We start from the raw sequence: 12,439 nt of genomic DNA on the forward strand, positions 1-12,439 counted from the left end.
TAAGGTAGAACAGTCCTGTGACAGGCAGACGGGGAATGACTGGTCGAACAGATTTCATTTTTCTGAAACCAAGAGGATTATAATAAGCTACCTAGCAGCTGTAGAATACTTTTTAGTATAAATGTAAATGCTGGATGAGGAGGTTTAGTGATGCAAGCACTAGTGTAGATACAAGAGTTGTTTACATTATATGCAACCAATGTACTTCATTCACTTATAATACAGTTCAATAATTAGCCTTGTACTGAACACCTGAAGGATACAGTCCCCTCAGATTCATTTATTAAATTTGTAAGTTTTACATATTTGCTCTGTTCTCCTATTACCCTGCAGCTGTACCTGTCATAACAAAAACAAAACCTTTATCCTTCAGAACAGGAAGGTTTTCTGATCTTTGAAGGACTAACTTTTCCCTTTGTTCAAATCACAAAATTGTAGTACTAAACCTCATATTTGCGCTCAGCTTAGTCAAGACTTGAACATCTTCCTCCACGACAATGTTAAACCAAGCCCACATCTGAAGGCTATGGGCATTCCTCAGACACACCAGATGATTCCCCACTAGACCTACAACTTACACAGAGCCTTAACTTACTTATTTGTGCATATCCCAGAGTACCCCCACCCTGGAAAAAAGGATATTCACATAAGCTATACTGCCATCCAGAAATAAGATGGAGACACACAAATGTGTGTCCAGGAGTCAGATGAGTGAAGCATTTTATGAACGTGCCTAAGACTTAAACTGATGGTTGCTATCAAAATGCAGCTGCTTTCCCACCTCCCACTTCACTACCACTTCTTTTACATCAGCTTTAGCAGTAACTTAGCCACAGAGTAAATTGGATCCGTTTGTTAATTGATTTGACTGAAAGCTAAACCAAGAATTAAATAAATAAGATTTGTTTACATTGGATTAAAGAGAATCACAAATGCTGGAGCCAACATAAAAGAGAGGGCAGCAAAAAGAACCTGGTAAGGACCTTCCCCTTTGCAACAGCAGGCCAAATTATGGCTGGATTGAAGCCAAATATGAACATTTCACCCAGCACAGACACAACCATCAGGATCAGATCCATTCAAACACACATCTGGAAGAGAAGCATCTGTCTGTGGGAAGTGACCGTTTTGCAAAATTACCTACACAACAAAAGAAATTGCACAATGGTGGGACGCAGGATTTTTTTTTTCTAGAATTGATTAGATGCTTTATACTGGACAATCACTGAACAGCCAAACACCAAACCAAAGAGACAACAACCCATGTAAAAATACCTGGGAGTAGGGAATTAGAGCACAAATTTCTCCCTTCCCACCTCACAGCCTTAATCATTGGGCTACACTGCTCCTAAAAGTCCTTAGCCACTTTCTATCTTGGCTGCATAACAGCCTAGCTTCAGAAGGAAAGAATGTCCAAGTCACCCCACATTTGGGTTGCTGCTGGGCAGGGAAGGAAGGAATGGCTCACATCCTTTGTGGAAAGGGAAAGATGTTCATTTCAGTCCTTCCATGGACTGAGGAAGACCTAGAATCCCTTTCTAGGCAGCTGGTGTACTTAGTTTCCTAAGTATTATTCCTAAGAGTAGGAAAGTATTATCTTGTCTTACAGTGGCGTCAACTTTAACAGCAGTTAATCTTTGGAAGTTAGGCATCAGTGCTCTTCGAAGAATTTGTACTCTTACTCAAGCAGACAGAAAAGCAAGCACATTAAGTCAGAAGGCGGCAAGACATCTGGAAACTTCTCTGCTCAGCATTTCTACTGCATAGCAGCTTCCATGGTAAACATGGACTTCAGTTCTGTAGTTCTTTCCATTGATACTGGGCATAGCTAACTTCAGTATTAAGGTCTTATTTTTCAGATTTTCAAAATATGTATGAAATATATTTAAACAGGTGTTGTATTTTTCAGTGATCCAATTAACTACACTATGCCACTAAAACAATGGCAGCATGTGAAACAACTGCCCTCTACATTTTCTAGGGCCCTTATGATTCTCTTTAACACTCATTTCTCTTCACTGTTCCATCACAACACCTCTTCCCTCAAAGAAAGCAGCTTTATTTTCTTAGATATCCAAGAAACAGTGAGAGAACACCCACTTTCATGTCTAATCTTCTTAAAAAATAGTAGAGGGAAAATACACTATCTGTGACTATAGTACTTTACTGCATGAAAAAGCCGAGATACTTTTTATTGTATGGAATAGGATATACAAACATGAGAGAGACAAGTAATCCCACCTAAATCTGATGGAAAGGAAGTGATCTGACAGCGACACACAGGAGTAAACTATGTTTTCACACAAGCCTCTGTTATAGCTGCAAAATCCTGAAAACTGGAACCAACTCAGGCCAAACAGTAAGATCTACCTAATTTTAGAGCTTCATTCAAATGTCTCTAGAGGAGAGACACGTAGAGAAGAAAATATCGGGCAACAGCAGGGACAACTGAACTGCACACAGAACAACTCCTGAATTACCACAGTTTACAGAACGCTAAGAAATTCTACAATTCACTTGCAAAAATGATCAACTTTAAAATGACCAACTGTAAGTGAAAGCAACTCAAGTGCTGTTTCACATGTAGCTCAGCCACCCTTGTTAAAGTGGCTAGGAGGGAGGCAAGACAGAGGTGGTTGACACCCAGCGTTCAGAAGGCATTTGGATGATGCCCTCATTAAGATTGTTTAACTTCTGGTTAGCCCTGAAGTGGCCCGGCAGTTGGACTGGATCTTTGAAGGTCCCTTCCAAGTGAACTATTCTGTTCTATCACAGCAAGGCCATGTCTCCTTCAGCTCTCTGCCTCTAGTCTGCCCATATGCTGAGAAGCCCGTTTTATTCATTTCACTGGGCACTAATACACGTGTGAAAGATAACACTTAACTGTCAATGCTCCTAAGCATGTGTAAGATGACATAATCCAGCCCGAGTGACATTTTCTTAGCAGATACCATCTGTTGTTTCCGTTAAAAATATATTATATAAGAAGATATTTAACCTCCTGTAATTTATGTTTAGTTACTCGTGAAAGGACTTTGACAAAAGGTCTGTAAGCCTGTGAAACAAGCACAGAAGGAAGTGTTGGTTAATTTTTGTACCTTTGTAGGATGGGATATTATGCTAGACAATTAAAAAAGGTTTAATTTATAGGCTAGCAAACACTAGCTATTCTGGAGGACGCTATTAACACAGCACGGCAAACAAAGGAAGAAAGATGCTTTGGACAAAATAAAGAGGAAAATGAGGTAGGGCTTTAAGGTGTAACCATCAATCAGTGTCTACAGAAAGAATAAGGACAAAGTAATAACCTTCCACCACATAATGACCGATTAATCCCTTTTAGCCACCATTAGCAAAAGTAAACATTAGGAAGGTAATGACATAATTAATAATTTATCAGAATAAAGGGAATAATCCGAGTTTTTGTTAGTCCTTCTTAAACTACTGGGTTTTGAGCCAAACAATGTAAGATTTGCATCTCCTGAGGACAAATCAAACATTACACACTGTCAGTTACCTTATCACTAGGAGATCACTTTTTGAAACAATTTAATAAGATATTATAAGAATTAACAATGCATACAAATTGTGTTTTAACACACATTCTCAGACACATAATTCAAATGCTTTGTCAGCTACTTAACATCCCTTGATTAGCAGTCTTTTTTTTCTCCACTATCAATTTCCTACCAAGTTGCAGCCCAAGAGTCCTGCAGGACACTGAAGACTCAAGGAGAAGTAAAATCTTTATGCTCAGTAGAGCATCAGGTGTTCACTATTTCAACAAGAGGCAGTCTGGAAAAGCCAAAGATACTTTCTGTTCAGTATGCAATAATCAACACAATCATAAAATATAGTTTAGACTCACAGGAGTCAAGAGCACTCACTTAAGAGGAGCAGTAAGTAAGCAGGAGCACAGAAATACCAAGTGGTCTGTTAAGGAACTTCCTATCACATGGGAAGGCATTTTTCACAAACATTTGTGAAAGATCAAATAAATCAAATTAAATAAGGTGTCAATATCAGCATTTTTAAACATATATGAAAGATGGTACTTATAATTTTTAAAGAAGAGCTCAAAACAAGTTAACAAATTATTTTCTGAACTAAAGGCAGAGATTTATTCCTTCATTAAAAAATGAAAAATTGTTTTGGAAAGAAAAGAAACAAGATTTTCACAGACAGCATATTTTTCACAAGTCAAAACCATCTCTCCAATAATCATGGGTAAGAGATATGTTAATTTTGTTTTCATAGCGCTTATATCTTATGAGTAATTATTCTCACCTGATGAAATAATTATAATTAATGTAAAAGCTGATTTTCTTCATTTATCGACAAGGTTATAATTATTTTCTTATAAGTTATGAACAAAGTGGGGAAAAAAACAGGGAGTTAAGTTACAGCCTTCAAAGTTGTGCAAGGTCTCTGCTCTATACTGTCCTTAACAAGGCAAGCCAGCTGCTTAAGTTCAGCACCCTGTCCAACTGGAACAATTATACCTTCTGCTACCAAGAAGCACTGTGACAAACAGTGCAGTATACTGTATGTGCAGACTTGGACTGCATACAAATACCTATATCGCGTAAGGTCAGTTTGTGCCAGGAAAATATTTCAAGTTGTTCCATAACGGAACAACAAAGGAAAGCAACTATGATAAAACCAACACAATGTCTTCTGAAAGCGTTTGAACTTACACTTTGGCTTTTCACTTTACCTTCAATCCCTTCTCTAAGTTTGGTGGGCTTACTTTTAAAGTCTTACAGGATGTATGTATTAAAAATAAAGTTGAATCTTTGGCTGTGGTTGCTATATGCAAATGAAAGACTTGCTTGTTACATCTGAACTACTGAAACTATAAAAATTCTTCAGGATTCCTCAAGAATGCAAATAGTCCTAACCTCAAGTATTTATCCTTCTGTGAGGATGAAGACTGTAAGGATTTTCACACATGAACTTACACTAGCAGAGAGCGTTGTCAGCCTATGTACTAAATCGTCTAACACCAGAGGGAACGGTAGCAGATTATGGACAACTTAATTAAGCTAAAGGAAAGAGAGAAGCTTCTTCCAGATTGTTTCATCTCCTCAGGAAAATTCAAATGCTGTTGCAACAACTGTAACTCTTAAGTGTCATTTCTCTAACTGTCTTCAACCACTGGAAAAGATTGTTTTGTAGAGATGGTTGTAGGAGACAGGTAGTAATGGGGGAAAACAAAGAAACTGCTACCTTAATTTTATTTATTGACATTATAAACAATCACAGATAGATTTAGAAAGCTCACATAAACAGAACACAAGAAAATTGAAAGTTTAAAAGCAGAGTTAGAGATGTACACACAAAGCTAATTTTAACTGTTTGAGTGGGATCATCTCATCTAATTTTAGATATCTCTGACAGAGAAGAGCTGGTTGCCCTGGGCTTCTTTGTATCCAATGCAGAGGGAACAGGCCTCTTTCAGGAATGATTCATGCAACTTATTTTAGATGACAGCTGTAAAATGAGTTAAAATGTGCCCTATGAGTCCCTAATTCCTCCTCCCCTCAGCCCAATCCCACCTGTCAAGGAAGTCCAGGAGACTAGTAAGCAATACAGACATCTTATGGGGCACAAGGGTGGGGAGACACCACACAACAACCCATGCACATCACCACCATATCCACTAACTTCAGTTCTCGGTTGTTTATTTTTTTCCAATCCATCCACTGTAAAATTTGTGTATTGAATTTCCTGAGCATTTTATTCCTGAAGATTCTGATGTAACACCACGCTTGTAAAAGGTGGCAAGAGGGAATCAAATTGATGTGACTAAAATTATCTTCTCATTTAGTGTCATCTCAATTATGAGACTAAAAAATACCACAGCATTTCATACCCATTCCATAGGACAAGGAAGTCATTTATCAGAGCAGAATACTTTACATTTTAATTACAGTCTACAATATAGGACATGAATTTTGCAATATGTGTATTTGACTCAAGGCTGATTTCCTCCTGCTATTACCAAAAAAATGAACAGTGAGTGTTGCAAATTGCTTACCAATATCAATATATTTTGGGTCCAAGGGAGTACCAATAGAATTACAGAGAACCAGCACATACTGTAGGGAAATAAACATAAGTATTATTAACAGCACATGTTTCTGTAAATTAGTAAGCTGTACAAGGCTGTCTGTGAAGGCATATCCCACATTTCACACAACCTAACACTGATCAGCAACACAAAACAGAAGGACTATGGCTGCAGTAAATACAAAGATGCTTACATGATAGTAGCGTGGTATTTGCCAATTAACACTATAAACAAAGCCAAGCACGAAGCAGGAAAACAACCAGCTGTTTTAAGCACAGGAGCAAGTCAATCAGACGACATACACTAGGTAGGATGTACCGCCAGTGGGGTCCACAGACAACGTGCTGGTGACACAGCCAGCCTCACTCCCTGCTCTGTGGAGCACACGCTGCACTGACATTATTTACTAGCATGAGCAATACACTAGCATTTATTCAGCAACTCAACTCTTGCCTAGCTGTATATGCAAAGGATAATCTGATAAACTGCAACCGGCCATCTCGCCAGCCCACAGAAGTAAGGGCTCTTGTTCTACTCTTAGTAGAACTTGACATTGAACCTCCAGAGGGCTGGATCATAAGGAGAACAGTGAGTAGGGCTATCCCTCCACCCAAATGTAACATAAGTGCTGAAAACTGACTGGTTTTGTTAGTTTTACCCCTCATGTAGTCCTGCTTTGGAAAGCTTTAAGTCAGCACAGGTATTTCAGACTGGTCTGTTAAACTTAAGTGGATGAAAATATGAAAAGTGCTTAGACACCAACACTCGTTGGTTGCTTCAATGTGCCAGTGCATGCATTTTTCCAGATATGAATCAAGGGATAAATAGCTTTATTATCATCACAATGGGAAATACAAACATTTTGAAAGGGAAACGTGGAAATTAAGTAGCAATTTCTACTGCAGACTCTAAATTCAAAAAACAGTGCTGCCAGAACTTGAATCACCTAAGAGCTGCCACTCTGACTCTCCAGGAAAAGGAAGATAATTAGCTGTTCATTAGCTCCTTTGCTATCTGGCCAATTCATGTAATTGTGTAATTGCTGTACAGTTTACCCTTTAAACTGCCAGATTAAAAGCTATCAATAATAAGAGAATAGCAGACTTTATAGAATTTAGGGTTTTGTCTACTATATAAACTATATTTTTTCAGAGAAAAAGATCTAAACAGGGAATTATTTTCATTAAATTCTATTTTTTTCCTGATAACAAAACCAGAAATATCCCTCAAAAATATTTTTTATTCCTTTGTCAAGTTAAACTTTCAGCCAGCATTCTGTTTTCCCTTTTCTGAAAAAATATATTGAGGCTCCACCTCTGTAGGAGGCCACAACTGGCTTTTTAACTGCTTACTGCTTGTTTCTACTACATTAACATAAATTGAATAAAGAGTGAATATTGGAGAGGAATTAATCTTTTATGCCCACTTTACTTATTTCTGAGACTCGAGGTCAGCAGATCAGAGATGACTAAGGAGTGATGGAGTGACAGAGACTGCATGAGCTACACCAGGTGGCGTTAGGACCAAGCAGTTTGCACTGTCTGATCTGCTCAAAGCTGAAGCCTCACTGTGGGTATCAAAACTGAGTTCTCTGTAACTTACCAATACTCACTTCTTCCTGCAATGCCTTTAAACAGTTCCTGCCAAAATTAGTCTTTTTTGCTCCATCAGCTATTGCACAGTTTGCCCTCTTGAAATCACAACCCTAATGACTGAAACTTGTTGCAAAACACATCTGTTTTTTCAGACAGCAACTCTAATGAACTACTACCAAAAGGGTAAGTTCGTTTACTTCAGTTCCTAAAAGCTGATCCCCATAGCATTAAAGCCGTCTGGAGCCATTTCAAAAGAATTTAAACATGGTAATTATCATGTAATTTTCAGACAGTAAAATTAAATCTCTTATTTATTTTCAAGAAAGTTACACTAAATCCCACCATTCTTTGCTTCATAATTTAAAAATGCAACCCCGAAAATCCCATTTCATTGCACTCAATTTCACCAAAAGGCCTTGTCCATGTGTACCATATTTTCAGACCTTATCATAGCATGCCATTTATTACACAATCAAGCAAAGCAGCACTAAAACGCTTTTTACCGTGGCGCCAACTGACTCCATCTCATGCTCCTCCTTTGTAAGCAATATAGAAAATAATTCAGAAATGAACCCAGTAAGAAAATCTGTGACAGTTAATGTTAACTGAATATACATTTTCCAAAGGATATCTCCATCCTATAATCTGTCACTAGATTTTTTTTTAAAAAAAGCAATTTGTTGTAACAAGCATTTATATCGCCTAAGAGTTGTCCCTTTCTTAATTTCATTTTTTCAGTTCCAACTATTAAATATTTATTAACATCCCAATGTTTTCCTACTTCTAGCGAATTTATTATTTTTAAACTATGTCTAAAGAAACAGCCATCCTGAAGGCCGCACTTTTCATTAATTTACTAGTGACTACAAGGAGGCAAAAAAAAATGGTAGTTAACAGGTTCTGCACATTTTTGCTATTGTTTTGTTGCTTGCTGGGGTTCTTTGTTTTAGACATGGAACCTGTTCAATTGCCTTTCTGTCAAATGACAACTAGTGACACACACTGAGACAGGTTCAGAATGTTACATACCACCTTATTCTAGCTGTAAAACACTGCCATGTGCAACAAGGTGTTTCAAGTGAAATTTAAAAGAAAGATTATACCTGAGGTTGATCTTCATCCGCTTTAGTTGCTAAAACACAGAAGTCTCCATAAGTTGTTATGGAAATCAGGCTCTTGACATATTTCACGTATTTCTCATTGTTTTTTGTATCCCAGAAAACTACACAGTACTCTGGACGATCGGGTCGGGTGTATGCATAAACCACCGTATTGGAGCAGTAACCCCACTGCCAAAGAAAGACAACTTTGATAAATCCTGCAAGAAATTCCACTAGTTCAATCATACATTGTTCACAGCTATGAGAAAGTGTTTGTTTAATATACATGATCAGCATTTCATGCTCTTTACCTGTCATGTGATGACCTGATATTTAGAGTATATGAATACAGTCCTGGTAATAATTTATTTGCATAATTTGGGAAAAGAAACATTCCTATCACACAAAATAACCTGTCCCAATCAGAATTGGAAGATCATTCTCAAATTTAGAAGACTCCACCTTCCTTTGTTTCTTCCTTGTTCAGAACAACACAGAAATACCCACTGTGATGAGGGTTTTGTCATGAAAATGTTTACTCTGACAAGTGATTTGGAAAATCAACATTCATTTCCCGGGGGAAGATAGCAAACACCTCAAACAGTGCAATTTCTGAAGCAGACCAAATAAGCAATTATATTAGAGCACTAAAATAACTCACATCATTTCTTCCATATTAACAACATGAGAAAAAATCCTCCCCTCCCCCCTAGAAGAACAGAACTATTTATATTGCAAGGAGGGAAAAAAAAGGCAAAATGAAAAATAGAACATTCAAACACTATAAAAAACTATGAAGACGTATTTGATTGCATTCAACTAAATTATAGAAATTAATAATAAAAAACATTTCCAACATATAAGAAACAGTTCGTAAAACAGTTACCAATATAATCAGCTAAGAGCATAACAGTAGTAAAGTGTATTATTCATTGGAGGATGGCATGCATCTTTCACCATAAAAGTATTTAACATTGAAGCTGGGTATATTACCAACAGATTAGAGTTTATTTGCTACAGCAATCATTTGAACACATCTTTTTTTCACTTTAATGTAATAATAAAAAGGAAAAAAGCCACCAGCTTACAAACGCTATTTCTAAAACTGAGGTTCCAAATTATTATTAATTTGAAAACCATGCCTGATCTGGAAATACACATGGTCTCGCAGATACCAAAGTGTTTAGGAAAAGCAGTATATGTGTTCCAGACGTGTGTTATACACGTCCCAGTGCAAGCATCAAGTAGCATTTCCTGCAAGACTATCTTCCACCTCAAATTTCCAAAGCTTCTTCCAGCAGACTTGCAACAAACTATTTGCTTCCTGGATTGCTTCCTGGCAGCTTTGTTTTTAAAACTCACTGACCAGTGATGTTCCACTACCACGTGGAACAATACATTTCAATACAGGTGCATTATGTCCCTCACATAATTCTCTCTCTCTTTAATCACAGTGGTTATGCACTGATGATTAAAGAACATACTCTGTGCTGGGACAAAAAGAAATATACAACACTTTATACAGAACAGTAACCACTTAAAAAAAAAACAAAACACAGAGTTAGGACTATTTTACTTACAGTTTAGAAGAACACCAACACTGATTTGGTAGACAGATAAAAATATTCTTTAGGCTTGACTGAATACAGACTTGCAAGTTTATTGGGAATTTAAATATAAATAGAAAATACACCTATCAGGTTGCACTCATCTCCACTGTTCCAGTTTCTACACATCCCTCCTGGTTCAAATTATCAATTCACCACCACAACATGACAGTAAACGTGCAAACAATTCCTATTGTGTCACCTAGCTCAATCAGTTTAACTAAAGAGCAATGAAAATACTGGAGCCCTTCCTGTAGCCTTACCTACAGGACAGCCTTAACCACTGCCAAGTTCAGCATCATGCTCAATTCTGTTAATACTAACAGAGCACACATTTCCTTACTATGAAAATAGAACCACAATTCATTGTAAAAACAATTGGTAAGTCATTGCATCACCAATAACTCCACACACGTTTCACTAAAGCTTCGCTAGTGTTGATAAAATAGAAATCATAAATTAAGCACTGATTTATATGCTAGGCTTCAAAAAAAATGCAGTAATGATATGACCTGGTCAAAAACTCCATTGAAATTTTAATTAAAAGCTGACCTGAATAAATCCAAAATCTGGAAAAAGTTACCGGTCACAGACAGGGAAAAGAGCATGTAAGAAACATTGTCCCTACATTAACTTATGGTGTGGTCTTAATCCAGAACTCTAACAAGTAGCCAAATACCAGAGTATTAGTTTTATTCTTCTTGTTGGATTAAAAAAAAAGTTTGCCTTTAAATTAAAGATCTGAAAAAAGTCACTCTATTTTGCGTAAATACCTAAAAATAAAAAGAATGAACAACTCCACAGTGACCATGGCACCTACCCAGTACATAGGAAATGTTTCCAATATGCTTCAGTAAATATTTACCCAACCATGCTAACACCATGGAACAACTCCAATAGGAGAGAGTGAAAGAACTGTGACACAGCCACTACACTTCTGTTCCTTGAACCTTGGTCTTCTCAAAGGAAGGCTGTTTAGTGGATGGAATAAGACTTCGTATTGTCCTCTGAGTGCTCCCCTTATCACTGACTAGCCCTAGGCCTCTACCGAGGCTCTGTCTTTGGAAAGTTAGACAAAGTAATTCACAACAGAGCTCAGGAATGGGATCAGCACACATGATAAGGTTCCAATGCTTCAGTTTATCCACTTACCTCTTTTCACATAACTGTAAACGTGCACACAGAAACCCATTCCATAGCAAAAAAGAGTCAATACAATAACCTGGGTCTCCACATTACAGCTATTACAGGACAAGAAAACTATTTCTTGCCCAATGAGAAAAAACTTGCCAGTAAAAAGACTATTGTATTTTGCACTTGCCTTCCACGAGTAACTTCTGCATTGTATCTGATTGGCTTATAAATCTATTTATTACCTAACTATCCCTTTATCCTCTAGTTAGGCAGCATCTTCTTTTGCTTTCAATCAAATTCCCTGGTCAGATTTCCTAGTCAGTTTCCTACTAAGTGCAACACAACCACTTACCTTATAATCTGGCCGAATGTTTGCAAAATATATGTAAGAATCAACAGCTAGTGCAATTTTCAGTCCACTTCCCTCCCAAGACAAGGCTGACATCTGCTTGCCAGGAACCTTCAGTGTGCGCAAATGCTTGTTGAAAAAAAATAAAAAGATATTGAACATATCCTAGGAAAACTTCTCCAAAACACAACAGTTTTGCTGGTTCATTAAATACAAACTTGTAGATTTTCTTTGCAGTACCTCGTAATGACTCCCAAATTACCATATACATGCAAACAAGGCAGGGTATTTAATATGCATAAGCATTCATTTATCTTTATCATTCTTTTTTTTTTTTCAGGAAGAAAACATTTAATTTGCATACCAATTGAGTCATAGTTCAAACTTAGAAAAATAAATACAGAATGACAGTATAAACATTTTTCCTTTGATTGGTAATCTAAACCACCTTTATTATTTCAATTACTATTAAAATAAACACAACAGTACTGATACCTGGCATGCCTCAGAAGTTTCACTGTCACTGGCAGAAAGTGTATAAATTACATGAAGTCAGTTGAAGTACAACACCTTTAACTACA

At 37.1% G+C, this 12,439-nt stretch overlaps 1 protein-coding gene across 3 annotated transcripts in view; it reads right to left on the reverse strand.

Annotated features, from left to right (window-relative positions):
* Nucleotides 1-12,439, reverse strand: part of WDR35 (WD repeat domain 35) — a 39,734-nt gene that overhangs the window by 19,967 nt on the left and 7,328 nt on the right. For 2 of the 3 annotated variants that reach the window (XM_027455276.3, XM_072036477.1), the window contains exons 9-12: nt 11,862-11,987; nt 8,772-8,957; nt 8,172-8,204; nt 6,041-6,101 (exon numbers count right to left, since the gene is read on the reverse strand). In XM_027455276.3, coding sequence (XP_027311077.3) covers nt 6,041-6,101; nt 8,172-8,204; nt 8,772-8,957; nt 11,862-11,987 — 406 coding nt within the window. The remainder of the gene's footprint in view (nt 1-6,040; nt 6,102-8,171; nt 8,205-8,771; nt 8,958-11,861; nt 11,988-12,439) is intronic. The other variant, XM_027455277.3, reaches the window with a different exon arrangement.

The sequence above is a fragment of the Anas platyrhynchos genome, chromosome 3, assembly GCF_047663525.1.
Source record: "Anas platyrhynchos isolate ZD024472 breed Pekin duck chromosome 3, IASCAAS_PekinDuck_T2T, whole genome shotgun sequence".
Lineage (NCBI taxonomy): Eukaryota > Metazoa > Chordata > Aves > Anseriformes > Anatidae > Anas > Anas platyrhynchos.